This window comes from Balaenoptera physalus, assembly GCF_965194825.1.
Source record: "Balaenoptera physalus genome assembly, chromosome: 4".
NCBI classification, from domain to species: domain Eukaryota; kingdom Metazoa; phylum Chordata; class Mammalia; order Artiodactyla; family Balaenopteridae; genus Balaenoptera; species Balaenoptera physalus.
Window position 1 is genome coordinate 75,308,161 of NC_138891.1, and position 18,457 is coordinate 75,326,617.

The following is an 18,457-nucleotide window of genomic DNA, read 5'->3' on the forward strand; positions in this document are numbered from 1 at the left end:
GGTGTTTTTTACTGAGTTAATTTTGGTAGAGCTTATAAATATCTGTGTAGTGAATTGTGAAAATAGTATTATAAATCACACCCAAATGATTTAAGGCAGGAAGCTGGGGAGAATGTTCCCTCTATCAAGTTATTTTGGTTTGTATTTATAGATGAAGAAATTGAGATTTAAAGAGATGAAGTAACATCCTTGAGATAAACAAACAATAGCTTTGACTCACTTTTTAGTCCTGTTATAAATAAGTGACTATTATAAATACCTTTTTTCATAAAACAATACATTTTTAGTATTTATGTTGATGATATTCAATCTGTTGATAAATATTGGTGTTTGTGTCTTAAGGAAATCAAGGTACTGATATATTAATCTACAGTGAAGGAAAAAGAAATATTAAAAGTGGTTAAGATAAGGGATAGAATAAAGAAAAATATCTAGGGGCAGACTTGTATCATAGTGTGTTCCTTAACCCTTAAAAATTAGGCTGCCATGAAATTTTTGGAAATCTTTGATCATGGCTAGTGATGGGAGCTTGAGGGTTCTTCAGAGATGCTGATGATGTTCTGTTTCTTGATCTGGGTGTTGGTTACATGGGTGTATTTGGTTTATGAAAATTCATCAAGCCTATATACTTGTGAGAAGTGTACTTTTCTATCTGTAATACTGTATATCAGTATATATACTTCAGTAAAAGATTCAAAACAAACAAAACTCATGTGAAGTTGTCATGAATTTTGGTGCACATTTTCACGGAAAAGGAACCTTTTTGTGTTTGAGATTTTAGCTATCTGTGGAGACCTCTGCTTGGCTGTGCTTGGATCTTTAGGACCTGCTGTACTGAGACTATTGTCATATCTCAGCTTCTCTTCTACTGTGATGACTTTAATCACCCACGCTTCTCTTTCTTGCTCTAATGGTTCTTTTGTTATTCTCACACCCAGGGGTAATTTCTTACAGTACCCACACTATAATGTTCTGTGATTTTAAATATACCTTTCATATCATTGTGATAGCATGTTAATGTTTAGCATGTAACTCTGACACTTTTATGTAGAGAGTGTGTGTCCCCAAAGTTTCACAACTACCTCTTTAGGAAGGACAGGTTTTTTTTTTTTTTTTTTCTTTTTAAAGAATCCTTGTCTGCTTGCTTTGGCACTTTGTTTTATTCCTGAAATGACTCATATGTGTATAACTTATCTCCTAAATCCCTTAGATGTAGGGTCCCACCTATAGGATAAGCACCTATTGAACATGCTAAAAGCTTGGGGGTAAGTCCAGAAACATCATCCATTATGAAGAAGCCAAAAATAGAACTGGGATTTATTGAGTGGTTCTACATACCAGGCCCTGTGTGGAGGACACTGAATTCATTACCTCCTTTAATCCTTACACAAATCCCATGTGGTAGGTAATATTACTACATCTTTACTAATGAAGAAGTGACATTTAGAAAGGCTAATTGACATGACTGAGAGACACGAATAGAAAACAGCAGCTGAGATCTGGAACCCACATTCCTCTGATTTTTTTTTTTTTTTTTTTTTTTTAGTGACTGTGCTAGTATTATAAACATGCAACAGTCTCTCTCAGGCTGAAAAACAAAAAGCAAACACACCCAACCCTGAAGGACAGGTATTTACTTACAGAACTGACTAATTTAATGGCAGCTTTCTTGAATTATGGCGCCAGTAATTATCTTAGGATTTGAGGGTTGACCATTGTTTGGCAATCTCTGTGCCAATGCCACCTACAAAAAAAAAAAAAAAAGTTTTAGTTGAGTGTCTGTGTCTTCACTAGGTTGATGTTTTTGCTTTTAAGAACTCAACAGGTCAAATTATAAAATTATAACTCTATTAGGAACATTCTGTATTCCAATGGAATAATTCTATTTGTGAGAAAATAGTACATTTGGAGAGTTTATACCATTTTTTGTCCTTCAGACAAATATTTTTTAATGTTTTTATTTTTTAATAAATTTATTTATTTTATTTATTTATTTTTGGCTGCGTTGGGTCTTTGTTGCTGTGCACGGGCTTTCTCTAGTTGTGGCGAGCGGGGGCTACTCTTTGTTGCGTTGCGCGGGCTTCTCATTGCGGTGGCTTCTCTTGTTGTGGAGCACGGCTCTAGGTGCGCGGGCTTCAGTAGTTGTGGCATTCGGGCTCAGTACTTGTGGCTTGCAGGCTCTAGAGTGCAGGCTCAGTAGTTATGGCGCACGGGCTTAGTTGCTCCGCAGCATGTGGGATCTTCCCGGACCAGGGATGGAACCCGTGTCCCCTGCATTGGCAGGTGGATTCTTAATCACTGGGCCACCAGGGAAGTCCAAGAACACTTTTTAAATGCTTACTTTGGACTAATTTTAAATTTACAGAAAAGGTGCAAAAGTAGTACTGGGTTTCTATATATCCCCCACCTAACTTTTTGTAATGTTACCATCTTTCATAACATAGTATCAAAACCAGGAAATTATATAGATACAATACTGTTAACTATAATTCTTATTCAAATTTTAACAGTTTTTCTACTGACATTCTTTTTCTGTTTTAGGATCCTGTCCTAAAATGTTGCATTTAGTTGTTGTTATTACTACTTAGTCTCCTTCTGTCTGTAATTGTTTCTCAGTCTTTCCTTATCCTTCATGACCTTGACACCTATGAGGATCCAGTTATATTTATTTAATGTTCCCAAATTTGCATTTATCTGATGTTTTCTTATTATTTGAGTGAGATTATACATTTTTGGGAAAAATACCCTAGAAGATATGTATCCTTAGTGCTTATATCAAGGAGTTCATGATGTCAGTTATGTCATATTACTGGTGATGTTGGCCTTGGTCACTTGGTTAAGGTAGCTTCTACTGGATTTCTCCACTGTAAAGTTGCTGTCTTTCCCTCTGTAGTTAATAAATATCTTGGGGAGGTACTTTGAGACTATGCAGATCCTTTTTCTCTTCAAAGACATTGAGAAAACTTTTGATACCACGCTGACCTATGGTTCCAGGTAAGAGTTCTCAAGCTTTTTGTGGTCTTGGGATCCCTTTCAGTCTTAAAAGTGATTGAGGACCTCAAAGAGCTTTTGTTTTACGTGGGTTAAATTTACCAATATTTATCTTATTAGAAATTAAAACAGGTATTTTATTTTATTTATTATTATTTTTTATTAGTTATCTATACATAAAAACAGGTATTTCAAAAATACTTGTTTTAAAATTTTATTTTAAATTTTAAATGTTAAATGTTTTATTTTAAAATAAAAATTAATAAATTCATACATGTTAATATAAATTACATATTTTTATGTCAAACAACTATTTTTTCCCAAAACAAACAAAATAATTGTACTCAATTTATTGCCATATGTAGTTTTGGTTGAAATACGTGAAAAAAAATTTGGCCTCACACAGATACGTGGTTGGAAAAAAAGAGGAATATTTTAATAGCTTTTTAAGATAATTGTGGCTATTCTTCTCTGATACTCCACCAAAACTTGACAGTGGCAGTTTCTTGACAGTGGCAGTTTCACCAAAACTTGACAGTGGCAGTTTCTTCTCCACCAAAACTTGACAGTGGCAGTTTCTTAAGTGTTAGATGCAGTGTGGAATCTAATATATATCAGTGAACTTTTCATATTCTGTTTCATGAAAATACATTGGTTCATCTTGCACTTTGAACGGATCTTTAACCTATGCACAATTTTGTAACACTACGCATTAGTCATTTGGAAAATATTAGTTCAGAGTTGTGCAGGTCTTACAGATGTTGATATACAATATCAAAAATTCACATTCATTAAGATCCCCACTAATCTCATCAGAAAAGGCTTTCAGTATTGGAAACCTGTCAAGCTCATGGTAACTGACATAGGTTTTCCAAGACTGTAATTTCATTTTAAAGCTCAGATTTTATAATTGGCCACAAATACTGTCAGTTGTTTTTCTTGAAGTGGCAAGTCATTTTGTTTAATTTGAGATGTCTACCACATACCCCCAAGCCTGAAGAGCCATAGTTTCTAACAGTCATTATTTATGTCAAGGAAAAACATCCCTGTGTTTCTCCTCTTTTCTACTGCAACACCCTATACTTCTGTCCTCTGGTCACCAAATGTGTGGAGGCTTCCTCCACACTAAGCAGTTCTCTGATCCTCTGCAGACTCCACCTAGGTGTTCTACAATTTAATTCAGTTCTGACACTATTTATCTGAGATAGTATCTGCCCCCACTTCAGATGCTATTCGCAAGTCCAGGTTGTCACCTGTGTTTGTGACCAACCACCTATAAATGGGAGGTTTCCATTACCCCTTCTTCAGGTTGGGTCATTTGCTAGAACAGCTCACAGAACTTGGGAAAACAGTTTACTTACTATATTACCAGTATATTATAAAGGACTGTAACTCAGGAACAGCCAGAGGAGGAGATACGTAGGGCGAGATATTGGGGAAGGGATGCAGAGCTTCCGTGCCCTCTCTGGTTGCACACCCTCCCAGCACCTCCATGTGTTCACTAACCAGAAGCTCTCTGGACCTCCTCCTTATGGGTTTTTATGGAGGCTTTATTACTTAGACGTGATTGACTCCATCACTGGTCATTGGTGATTAATTCAACCTCAGCCCCTCTCTCCTCCCTAGAGGTTGGGGGGTGGGGCTGAAAGTTCCAACCCTCTAATCTACAGGGTTGAGTCCCCTGGCAATCAGCCCCCATCGAGGGATTCTGCAAAAATCACTCCATTAACTGTACTGTGGTTGAAAGTGGTTTTTATGAATAACAAAGGACACATTTCACCTTTATGCTCTGAAGCTATTACAGGAAACCAAATATTGTAACAGAAGGTGTCCCTATGCTCTGATCACTTAGGAAATTACAACGGTTTTAAGACCTGTGTGCCAGGAAGAGGTGGGATTCTTTCATGTCAGAATGGTGATCTGTGGAAAAAACAGCTAGTTCAGCTTGCAGCTCAGTCTCACAAGTGCTTTTCCTTAGGCAACCACAGTACTTTAGTATGCAGCAGAAGTGCACTTTTTTTGATATGCAATGGAAGTGTACTTCTCATCTTTCATATAGACTATTTAAAAATGTATACTCAAGAGTCAAAATATAGTAAAACTAATAATTTTTACTAATTTTTCAAGAACATTCTTAAGTAAAACTGTCTCCCCCCCGCTCCCCGCCCCCCCTTAAGTGCATGGAAGTGAAGAATACAATGATGACTCGTGCTGTTGATGATGACACTGCCTTCATTCTAGCTAAGACACCAGCAGTTTTACCCACCATTGCTTTCACACCATCAGTGCAAATGCCACCAAGTGAAAAAGGCAAATTAATTTCCTAAAATTATTGTGAAAATAGTTTCGACTCCATAGACCCCCCGAAAAGAGTCCGACAAGAATCTGCAGAGCACTGTTTGAGAATTGCTGTTCTAGAGTGATCCAGCTCCAGGAGGTTGTAATGCAAAGATATAATTCAAAGTGAGTTTGAAAGGAGTATTTTAATCAAAGTCCATGGGTAAGTCCGGCAATAGATAAAGTAACAGTTGGCAAAAGCAACTGACTATTGAGAATGGAGTCATATTGTGCTTGAACATAGATTTATTACTAAAGTGTTAAAGTGATCTATTTTAGTATTTACTGTTTATTATTAGTACAATTTATCAATCACTCCATTAATCAGTGTGTGCTTTATGCTGGTACTATGCTGTACCCTGGGAGGGGCTAACATGACCAGTCTAGTAAAGGAGACAGACATTTAAAATACAAGCAATAAAATCATGATTCTCATCTGGTTTTCAGACAAACTAGATGCCACTTAAGTGATGTACACTATCACCATATTTGCCATATCTAGCTACAAAACACAAATTAAGCAAGTTTTCAGCTTTCCTGATGTTTTTTCTTTCTTGAGGAACTGGTTTCATAATGTCAGGAACAATCACTAAAACAGCTTCACACAGTCAGTTCTATTTCATTGTAAATATATGATCAACTCATTTGTTCGCTTTGGAAAGATCTATAACCAAATTTTAACATTTGCACTATAATTATAATTTAAAGTTTATTTTTTCTAGTCGAGAACATCACTTTCTTAGGCATCTTCACTTCTAACATCAGCACTAGCAAGTGGCTTTTTTGGGCCATTTGCACAAGGAAACACTTTCTTCTCTTAAGTGTTATGTTGTGATAGCTGATTATTTATGTTGTCAGTATCCTGCTTATGATTTTTCCTTTATTAAACTTTTTTTGGCTTATAACATAATATAGAAAAGTATACAGATAATAAGTGTACATCTTTTCTTTTTTCCTTTATGCTCTCTGAAGAGTGTAGTCAAGTGAACAGGTGTTTTTAATTTAAATGTCCAGTTTTTCAAATTTTTTCTTATGGTGAGAATAAGAAGTTATATTCTCTAAGTTCAAGAAAGAAAGTGAGGGGACTTCCCTGGTGGCGCAGTGGTTAAGAATCTGCCTGCCAATGCAGGGGACAAGGGTGCAATCCCTGGTCCGGGAAGATCCTACATGCTGTGGAGCAACTAAGTCCGTGCACCACAACTACTGAGCCTGCGCTCTAGAGCCCGCGAGCCACAACTAATGATGCCCGCACGCCTAGAGCCTGTGCTCCACAGCAAGAGAAGCCACCGCAATGAGAAGCCCACACACTGCAATGAAGAGTAGCCCCCGCTCACCACAACTAGAGAAAGCCCGCGCAGCAACAAAGACCCAACGCGGCCAAAAATAAAATTAATTAATTAATTAATTAATTAATTTTTTTAAAAAGAAAGAAAGCGAAAAACAGCCTCTTGTTTGGCTCTAGATTGAGGCTCTTAGCAAGTAACATGGAGCCTGTTTAACCAGCTCAATTCAGTCATTAACAGCCCTGTTCTAGTATACTTACTTCTGAACGTTAAACAATCCCTAAAGGCCATACTTCCTCCACTCTGTTACTTTTGTTTGTAAAGTCAACCCATCCTTGACTGTTGTACTTCCCCAAAAAATCTGTATAAGATTAGCTCTTTGATTTGTTCTGGAAGAACAGTTCTTCCTTGCCTGGAAAGTAATAAATTCAGCTTGGTTTCAGATATAGTTGAGCAGTAATTTTTTCCTTCAGCAATACTAGCACTTATTGTGACTTGTTTAAGAACTCTGACAAGTGTAAAAGTTAGTATTTGCTCATAACATTGCTAGAAGCAGAGGGGAAGAGCAATTATATTAAAGACCCCTAGACCAGTGAGAAATACAAAAGAGGCATAATATAAGCTTCCCATTTCTAATTACATACCAAGAAGTTCTTTTAGAATGAAGAAATAGGGTAAGTATGTAATTTGCTCTTCAAACTGGGACAGGTTTAGATACAATTACAGCGGACTCTAAGCATAAACCAGGACTGTCTCTAGAAATTCAGAGCTTATGCCTCAACTAATTATAGAATTTTGTCTACAGTTTCTTATCTGGCTTTCTGCTCTGTTTAATTAGCCATAGAAGTTCTTTTCATTAGACCAGAGGTAAACCTAATGGATCTGTTTGGCCCTCTTCCCTTGATCTCCATCCCAGTTCTTAATTAACCTTCTAAGCATGTATCCATGTATAAAAGAACCTGACACACAAGTGTGCATCTTGTAATTTTCATGTAACTACCTCCTGGATCAAAAAATTAAATATTACCAACACCCTAGAAGACCCTCTCATGCCTCTCCATCATTACACCCTCCTCACTATCCTGACTTCTAATACCATAGATTTATTTTGCCCATTTTTGTAATTTCTAAAACTGGAATCAAAAAGTATGTGCTCCTTTGGGTATGGCTTCTTTTTAGTCAGCATATGTTGGAGATTTACTTACGTATTGAGCGTAGCAGTTCCTTTCTTTTCACTGCTGCACGGTATTTATTATATGGATATACTTTAATATTTTTAATTCGTTCCAGTGTTGATAGACATTTGAGTTGATGGACATATATACATACATATCTGTTGGTTATGTAACTAAGAATGTTGGATCATGGATTATATTTATTTAGCTCTATATATTTAACTCTAGTAGATATTACCAAACTGTTTTCCAAAGTATTTGTACTTATTCATAATTTTGGATTATTGGGAGTTAGTCCTAGCATTTATATACAAAAACATTTACACACACACAAACAGTCCCCAGCTTACAATAGTTCAGCGTACGATTTTTTGACTTTACAATGGTACGATTTTTTGACTTTACAATGGTACGATTTTTTGACTTTACAGTGGTGCGAAAGTGATACACATTTGGTAGAAACTGGTCTTTGAATTTTGAATTTTGATCTTTTCTTGGGCTAGTGATGTGTGGTATGATACTGTCTCCTGATGCTAGGCAGCAAGCCACAACTCTCAATCAGCCACATGATCATGAGGGTAAATAACTAATACACTTGTAACCTTCCTATACCCATACAACCATTCGTTTTTCACTTTCAGCACAATAGTCAATAAATTAAATGAGATATTGAAGACTTTATTATAAAATAGGCTTTACGTTAGATGATTTTGCCCAACTGTAGACTAATGTAAAAGTTCTGAGCATACTTAAGGTAAGCTAGGCTAGGCTAAGCTATGATGTTCTGTAGGTTAAGTGTATTAAATGTATTTTTGACTTAAGATATTTTCAACTTACGATATTTTCAAGTTAATGGGTTTATCGGGGTGTAACGCCATTGTAAGTGGAGGAAGATCTGTATAGATACCTTCATACCCACACTTTTCATTTAACACCCCTTTTTTCTGGTAAAGGTAACTGTTTGATCCAGTATTACGCATGTGTTTTCAGGGGTTATTTCATGTATGACACACTTAATTTGCTTGGTAGGATCATTTTGCATCTCTCTTTCACTAGCCCTCCAATGAACTGTATTAAAAATTGTCTGGAACAGAGTCTCTGAAATCTGAAAGAGTCTCTCCACTATAGAGTTTCTTTGTGAGTTAAAATAATTTCCAAAGGGTGGACAATCTGAGAACCTTCTGTTCACAATTGAAAATAATTAAGCATAATAAATTCCGGGGTTTTGTTTGTTTGTTTGTTTTGCCCCACCATGCGGCAGCATGCAGGATCTTAGTTCCCCCACCAGGGATCAAACCCTAACCCCCTGCAGTGGGAGCACAGAATCTTAACCACTGGACCACCAGGGAAGCCCCTAAATTCAGTTTTCATTTTTAAAACTTGGGTTGCTCATCATCGTTGTTATTCCACTGACTCTGTTAGGAACTGTATAGATAGGCCTCCTAATCAAAAAGCATATTGAACTCTTTTAACTTGAAAAGCTTATATCCAGTATTTGCTTAAAATCAACCTAATGGGACCAGAAAGTTAGACTGGGAAAGCAGAAGCATGTAAACTATCATGATTTCACTGTAGGTTCAAATTGAGCCTGTCCAGATGTGCTGTGAAGAAAGTGGTTGAGAGCCCAGACTGGGAATTATTTTTTACTTTGGAGTGAAATATCTAATGCTGCTATTAAAAATGATCTGGAATGTTCTTTCTGATTACTTACATAAATGTATACTGTTAAAGAAATTTATATAAAGGTGGAAGTCTTTTGATCTTTGTTTCTGCCAAAGAAAAAGTGTAGCTCCCAAAAGTTACCGTCTTTTGAGAAGCACTATTAAATGCTTATTGAGAATAGCCAAACAAATTGAAAATAGATTTCTAGGCCTAATATGCCCTAAAAATGGCAACTGTATGTTTACATGTTATACAGAATATTGTAATTAAAATGGCAACTGTATGTATACATGTTATACAGAAATTATGAGTGGGACACACAGAATTGTTGTTTTCCTTAGATGATGTCTCATGCTGAAGGACAACAAAGAGACTTAATTAGAGGAATTGAATGCCTTCCTGCTTCTGGCCATCTTAGTTCCTTGGACCAGGATCTCTTAATGCTAAAGGCTACTTCCATGGCAACTATGAACTGCTTAAACGACTGCTTTCATATTCTCCAGTTGCAGCATGCATCACATCAGAAGGGCTCATTGCCTTCAGGTAAGTTATTGCTTAAAGGTAGGACTTAACATTGCAGGTCAAAACATGGAAAGGACCAACTATATTCTTTGTAATTCTACTCCAGAAAATCTTAATCAAAACGAAACGAATAGAAAACCAGCAAGCTTTTTGGTTTTTAGTTATCACACTAATGTTATACAAAATCTTTTTAACTGTGTCCTTTTTCAAATCTAAAACCATCTTAGGTCTCATATAATTACATATCCCTTTAGAAACCTCAAACTCAACATGTCAAAAACTGAACTCAAAACTCATGTCTTCTATATTTCTGTTAAAGTTGGTGGCATCACTCTCTCTCGACGATCAAAGTAGAAACGTTGGAATGATTCCTTGAGTTTTGCTTTAGTCCACTATTCATTATTTCCATATTGAGATATATATATATTAAAGTCTAGAACTTCCCTGGTGGCACAGTGGTTAAGAATCCACCTGCCAATGCAGGGGACACGGGTTCAAGCCCTGGTCCGGGAAGATCCCACATGCCACGGAGCAGCTAAGCCTGTGTGCCACAACTACTGAGCCTGCGCTCTAGAGCCTGCAAGACACAACTACTGAAGCCCGCACGCCTAGAGCCCATGCTCTGCAACAAGAGAAACCACCGCAATGAGAAGCCTGCGCACAGCAAAGACCCAACACAGCCATAAATAAATAAATAAATAAATTACTAAAAAAAGTAAAGTCTATCAGTCACCTTTCAGTTTGAAAAATAAGAGGTACATCTAGTATTTGAGAGCAACTATATGTTGAAATTAGTTTACTGGGGAAAAGAATGTTATTGCATGGAATAACAAAAAATGAGTTTTTCTATTAAATGAGATGAATAAACTCATCATTTTAAAAATTGAGATATAATTGACATATAACATTGTGTAAGTTTAAAATGTTGATTTAATACATTTATATATTTGTGTACCACCAAAGTGTTAGCTAATGCCTCAATCACATCGCATAATTGTTATTTATTTCTTCCTTTTTTTCCTTGGCCATGTCGCGAAGCTTGTGGGACCTTAGTTTCCCAGGGCTGGGCAGTGCAAGTGCCAAGTTCTAACCACTGGACCACCAGGGAATTTCCTGTCATTTCTTTTTTGTAGTGAGAACATTTAGGATCTAGTCTCTTAGCAACTTTGAAATATTTAATATAGTATTGTTGACTGCATTCTCTGTGCTGTGCATTAGATCTCCAGGACTTATTCATCTTCTAGTTGCAAGTTTGTACCCTTTTAACAACATCTCCCCAACTCCCCCACCCCCATCACATTGTATTAATAGTAGTAACTTAGTGTTTCCCAATACTCATTGTTTTCTTATCCAAGGAACTCCCCTTGCTTGTGGAAGAAAGATATTTTCGGAAGATGTTGAGACTTTGTGCAGGAAAAAGTTTACCAAGTCAGATCTTGATATGGATAGGGTATGAATCCCATCCTCGTGTGTGCCTAAATTCAATATTTCAAGCTAACAATAACAAGCTAATGGCCATTGTAGATATAGGTCAGGGCAGTATTACAGAGGCCAATAAGTTATGTATGTTCCACTTAAGGAACTCATGGTCCACTTGGGGAAGAAACATGTAAATAGTTTACTGTAATATGTAAAGTGCCACTTACAATGGGAACAAAGTACTGTGGGAGAACATGTGAGTGGACTAATACTTCTGGTAGAAAAAAAGTCTGGGAAAGGCACAGAAAAGCTAATAAAACCAATTAGTTCAGGAGTGGGAGGTAGGGGAGAGGGCATTCCAAAGAGATAGAAAAGCCTAAATTGTGCATTGTGAGCATGGACTGTTGTCTTAGAGGAATTCTAAGTAGTCCAATATAAATTTTCTCCTGTTATAAAGCACTCATTATAAAAAATTTAGAAACTACCATGCAACTGAAAGAAAAATCATGTTATCTTACCAAGCAGAAGTTGCCCCCGTGAATATATTAGTACATTCCCCACAGGCTTTTCTTTTTTTCTTTTTAATTTTTGTTTTACCTCATAGTTGTTTGAAGATAGGTGTTTGTAAAATAGATAACCAACAAGGATATATTGTATAGCACAGGGAATTATAGCCATTATCTTATAATAACTCTTAATGGAGTATAAGCTATAAAAATACTGAATCACTATGTTGCACACTTGAAACTAATATAATTGTAAATCAGCTATACTTCAGTTAAAAAAATAAATGCTTGATTAATTAAATACTATGTAATTTTTAAAATTCTTAGAATTTCATTTGTGTAGTTTAAATTAATAGTCTTATTTTTTAAATGATTGCTTTGTTGATTAATGAAGCATGCCCAATATAAATTTGTATTTTTTTAGTTAAAAATGTGAAACACACTGTAAACTTTATAGAAGTGTCTAAAGTAAAAGGTATTCTCCCATATCACTATTTATTGGAGCACAGATTTGTGGGTATTTGAGGGAATTAACTAATACTGGTATTTCTCACCATAAATTGCCATATTTTCTAAATTAAGTAGGTAGAAATTTATTCTGTCAGTTGAGAAGGAAGATAAAACTGTGAAGAAAAAAACTGAATTACCTTCCCACTCAAATTTTGAAATGATCCAAGAAATGAAATCTGAATAAAAATTAGTGTTTAGTCCCATGAGGTCTTAATGTATATTATACAAAAGCACAGCAGTGATTATTGATGTAGAAGTGTCCTGAGACCAAATGATTGGTTTGATTAAGAGTTTTGTTATGGTTTATCAGTTGAGTGATCTCTTAAAACAGATCTCTTAAATCTAGTGTTTGTGTGCATTTTATTTCGAGAAGTAAGGAAATCTAGATATTGATATTAAAAATAAACATTTCAAGGTAGCAACACAGTGGTTTCATTTCTTTGGAATTTTGGAAGAGACCGCATGAACTTATCCAGGGCATTCCCCTAATTATGAATCCCCCCCCACCCCGCCGCCACCCCAGTGCCAAGTGAAACTGAACTGAGTGGCAAGGCAAGATGCTCTGGTAGCCTGATAGGTACTTTGTAATTTATTCCTCTACTCAAGTCTGGGATTTTGTTATAGACTAAGTAAATTCCATACTCCTTTTAATTTCTGCTGTGGTTGTCTGAGCATCCCTTAATGTAGCACTATATAACCAAGTGTCTGTGAAACCTAGATCAGCCTCTGAAATCAAATGGAACATTTTCCATTATTGATTAGGCATAGAATCCACTTTGTTAAACTAGTTGAGGGTAATAAGAGACATTGAGTCATTAATTGAGAAGATGACAGGTCTCTAAATGTGACCACTGTCTTTCACTAGGTCAGCTATTATTTATTCAGTAGGAGAGCCTTTCAGTTTAAAAGTATATGGAGCTTTTTTTATATGATTGGAAAAAACATAATGGACATGTATTTGCAATTCTTAAATTAGATCAAGGGGGTTATCTTGATTAGTTAGAAAATTGCTACTGAGAATAAGGTTCAACCCCAAATTGAAGCAGATTTTATCGTTTCACAGTCCCAGGTTTCTCCTGTAATTGTGACTTCCTTTAGCCTAACTGCATACTTCTTATCACTAGAGGGACAGGGTTCATGCAGAAAGGCCAGCAAATCAACTGTTAGGGTAGGAATACACTTTATGATTCATAGATTTGCATAAGAAGTGAGTCTAGTCCTATTCAGGGTTGATTCATTTAAATGGTATCTGATTTCAAGTTGCAGGTTGCTGTGTTGTAAAATACCCAATCGTGATGCTCATGCTAATGAGATAAAAGTCACTGTCTTGCAGAGCCTCTTAACAGGTTCAATTGCTTTTAGCCTTGTAGGCTCAAAAGAAAATTGTTTAATAAAATCCACATTTGCTGACCGTTCCAGATTATGAGCAAGTTTCAGCGAAAGTTTTCTCTTACTTCATCAGGAACGACAATCGAGTGGTTAGAACCAAAGATACCTTTATCAAACCACTATAAAAATGGAGCTGACCAGCCCTTTGCAACTGAGCAGAGTAAGCCAGTGGCAGTCCCAGAAGAGCAGTGCGTTGCAGAATCTGGACTATTCGCAAGGGTAAGGTAATGTGAACATAGAGTTTTGGAGTAAAAATTAGGAATCACTGAAAAGCACCTTTTCTTTGTCAGGACATGCAAATCAACATAATGAAAGCATACTCTAGACGTTGTTCTACCTTAAACTGCACTGGCTTTGGAAGGGGTCTATTGTGTAAAACTTGTACATAGTTTTCCAGGTTAAATTATGTGGCCTTTTTAGTTTTAGTTTACTTTTGCTTCATATAAATGTATTTAAAAAATGAAATTTTCATGTTTTTCTTTTTCTGGAAAATCGCTTTTCTAATAGAAAATTATTTGCATGATATTTACTTCTTACATTTCTTAATTTAACATTATTTACTAGGTGTTTACTATTAAGTTCATAAGTTTAAAAGTTTAACATTAAGGTTTTGTTGATAGTAAGCACTATACCAAACCAATTTTTAAAAGTGTTAGTCTACTTAAAATAGCACACAGTCTTAGGGTTTAATATTTTTATAAAGTAATATTAATTCCACATTTCTCAGAAGCTAAACAGTGTTTTCTTCTATTCATAGTTCCACCACTGTAACAAATCATACTGGTTTTTTGCCTTTTGAGTTTACATCTGTTATATTTATGGTTATCATAATTACATAGATAGTTTTGTTTTAAGCTCTTTTTACTTGCTACTTCTCATAAGTATTCTTATATGTTATTCTGGCCTATATAATAAAAGTTTTTAGGTTGAAGTAGGCTATTGAATGTCTAGGTTGTTTGTTATTTTTTGTTCTTATAAATAATGCTATATCATTTTTTCTACTGCTTTATTTTTTTTTCTCCCCTTTATTTGGATTATTTCTTTAGGTTATATTCCCAACTAGAATTACTGAGTCAAGAGTAATGCATGGTTTATGGTTATTTATATAACAGCAAATTACTTCTTAAGAGAAACATATGACACAGGGACTTCCAAAGCTGGCAAAGGTCTTGACTCAGTGAGGCAGGCAGTGGCAGTAGGGTGGGTGGGGGAGAAGAAAGAAAAAAAATCCTTTTTTTCCTATAGCTTTTTGACTAATTCATCTGTGGAGTCAAGCAGTTAGTAAGTATTCATTAAGTTAGCTAATATGTGACAAGTCCAACGTTAAGAATTAGAGGAGACACAAAAATAGAAGACAGTTCTTTCACTGAAGAGACTTAAAATCTATTTAGAGTCACAACATATATATACTGAAACAATGAGATGATAACATAAAGCAGTATTTTTTATTTTTTTTCATCTTAATAGATATCACTTAGATTCTTGGGATATGGGCATTCAGGGAAAGAAGAGAGGTATATGAGTAGAGTGGATGAGGAATGCTTTGGAGAGAAAGTGGAATTGAAATTGGGCTTTGAAAGGAGACAAGGTTTGAAGAGAAGAATAGTAGTAAGGGAATCTCAAGATGGGGGAGTAACACAAGCAGGGATACTAAGGCATGTGTACTTATTGCAGAAAAGGCTTGCCTGATGATTTTGAACCCAGGTCCTGTCATTTACTAACATGTGGGCCAATTGATTAACCATGCTTAGCTTCCTCATCTGTAAAGCAAGGGTAGTAATACCTTATAAGATTGTTATTTAGATAAAATAAATTTAGCAGAGTACCTGGTTTATGGAAAATGACCCCAGGGTTGTTGGATTTTATAAATCCAGATGACCATTCATGTTGCATGCTATGTGGAATGATAATCCCCCGAGCACTGCTCCATAGAATACTGTGTAAACTGTGCCCCCAAGGAACATAAAACTCATGCAGAAGAATTTAGTCTTAATGTGATACATAATGAGATCATGAGCATGGGGAGGGATGCGATATGTTTTAAAAGATTGGTGTATGATATGACTTGGAATTAAAGTGTGGATAGAATTAAAGTGTGGAAGTAGAAATGAAGACAAATGGATAGGTAATGTGCATTTCAAACGAAAAATCAGTTGAGCTTGTGATTGACTGGATATAGGGTTGGATCAAAGCTGACTCCAAGTTTTTGAGACTAAATGATTAAAATTGTGGTGCCATTCACAAAGCTAGCAAAATTAGGAAGAAAGAGCTTTTTGAAAGAAAAGGTTTAGTATGGTTTATGAACATGTTGAATTTTATTTGAGAAGAGGACATATGATTGTTAATGTATATGAAAAGCAACTGGAAATGATGTAACCAAAGCTTTGCAGAGAGATCAGGACTAGAGATATAATTTACAAGTGAAAAGTTATAAACTATAGGTCATACACTCCAACATTTTCATACTTCTAAATGAGAATACAAAGCATGTTGGAGGTCAGGATAGAGGCATATGTTAGAGATGGGGCACAGAGGTGGGGAGGAGAGGATTGCTGAATTTCCAAATCTTTTGAAATGTTGAGTAGACCAAGTGTATGACCTAGTGCAAATAGAAAAAAATAAGTGCATAGATTTTTTTTTTTTTTTAATTACAAAAGACATTAGACTCCACTCAAGCATACCAGAAAAGACCTGAATTTTTCAAAACTTTCACATATGCCTTCTTTGGAATATGAGTGTCAGTGCAAGCTTGAAACATATATTACAGTAGTGGAAATTTTGCTGTCAAGTGATAGAGGAGGTAAACCTCAGTGAGGCTAGAATGAAGCCCACAGTTCCTTAGTGTCCAAGTCAGAAATCAGGAAGACACAAAAATGGGATTAGTATGAGTTTTGCAGAATATTGGGGTTTCCCTCTGCCATGCAATCTCCAAATAGTATGAATTCCTAGAAATTCAACAGGCCTTGCCACTGTATTTGCTAACCATTCTGGGTTTTTAGGGATTTTATATGTTTGAGCATGTTTATTTGAATTTCTGTAATGCTTTTTTTTTTTAACCTTAAGGTTTCCTTATTTTTTTTTAATTTTATTTATTTTTTGCTGCATTGGGTCTTCATTGCTGCACGCGGGCTTTCTATAGTTGTGGCGAGCGGGGGCTACTCTTTGTTGCAGTGCGCAGGCTTCTCATTGCGGTGGCTTCTTTTGTTGCGGAGCACAGGCTCTAGGAGCGGGCTTCAGTAGCTGTGGCACGTGGGCTCAGTAGTTGTGGCTCGCGGGCTTAGTTGCTCCGTGGCATGTGGGATCTTCCCAGACCAGGGCTTGAACCTGTGTCCCCTGTATTGGCAGGCAGATTCTTAACCACTGCGCCACCAGGGAAGCCCTAACTGTAAGCTTTTCTTTAAGAAAGGCATGACAGTCTCTAAGAAGGGCCATTTCAAAAAGAAAAGAGAGCTTCCAAATTCTTCCATTCACATCATGCTTTAGAGTCAGTATTTAATCGTGAATAGAATTCCTTTTTTTTCTATTTTAGTAAGTGGTTTGACTTTTTATAAAAACAACAAAAACTGTATTCTTTTAGTTTTTCTACGAGATTTTTTTTTTAACATCTTTATTAGAGTATAATTGCTTTACAATTGTGTGTTAGTTTCTGCTTTATAACAAAGTGAATCAGCTATACGTATACATACATACCCATACCAGATTATATTTTATCTCTTTAGTTTAATATTATTTTCATTAGAGGAAACCACAAAGTAAACTTTGTGTATAACTTTGTGTATAATAATGTTTAAGGCTGTATTTGCATTATTAATCTGAGTCCTAGGTTCTGACCTCAAATGTAATAGTACCTTTCAGAAGGTTGGAAAACATTATTTAATTAAGATCTGTTAGTTTTTTTCCCCCTCAACATTTCTCAAATGAAAAATTGTTATATTTGGAATTCATATATAGAAAGAGGGATGATCGGTTTTTCCCCTGTTTCATAATGAGTAAACATTCACTGGTATACTTAAACTATATTGTGCAACTGACTTAGGGTAGAAAACAGGAAATAGTTCCTGACAGACTTACTAGCCATTGAAAGGGGGAATTGAGAAACTTGCCTTTGGGATCTTTCCTCAAGGTCATAAAAACAGAAATAATTCTGATATACACAGTTGTTCTGTTTGATCTCTGAAGAAAGGAACTAGACCATTAATTGACTTATCAGAATTTGAGCTAGTAAAGATTTCTTTGTTCGAAGGAGAGAGAAGAAAAAGGAGAAAAACAAAGGCAAAAGAATGACCAGAAACCCATTATTCTTTAACTGTGTCACCAAGTTTTGTATTTTGTTTTTAATATTTTGAGAACATTAAGTTCTTGATTTTATGCCTGATTAGGATTGGTTTTCTTTGCCTAGCTACATAGAACAGATGGGCGTCTTGTTTGATAGGATTTGGTTATGGGAAGAGAAAGTTAAAGGCAGAGACATTAACAGAATCATTTCCTTTTTAAAATCCTCATAACTTAAAACTTAATACAATACCAAAGATAATATACTCATGAAGGCTGTCTTGCAGAAAGGTAATGGAAAGAGGTACCACTGAGAGAGATGGGACACCATCCCCACATAAACATGGAAAGTGACATCTGATAAGATTATAGAATCTTGGGATTTGAAACT

At 35.8% G+C, this 18,457-nt stretch overlaps 1 protein-coding gene across 2 annotated transcripts in view; it reads left to right on the forward strand.

Annotated features, from left to right (window-relative positions):
• The window catches only part of OSBPL11 (oxysterol binding protein like 11), a 100,880-nt gene that overhangs the window by 38,107 nt on the left and 44,316 nt on the right, over positions 1-18,457 (forward strand). For both annotated transcript variants that reach the window (XM_082458606.1, XM_082458605.1), the window contains exons 6-7: positions 9,790-9,991; positions 13,868-14,013. In XM_082458606.1, the coding sequence (XP_082314732.1) occupies positions 9,790-9,991; positions 13,868-14,013 (348 nt within the window). The remainder of the gene's footprint in view (positions 1-9,789; positions 9,992-13,867; positions 14,014-18,457) is intronic.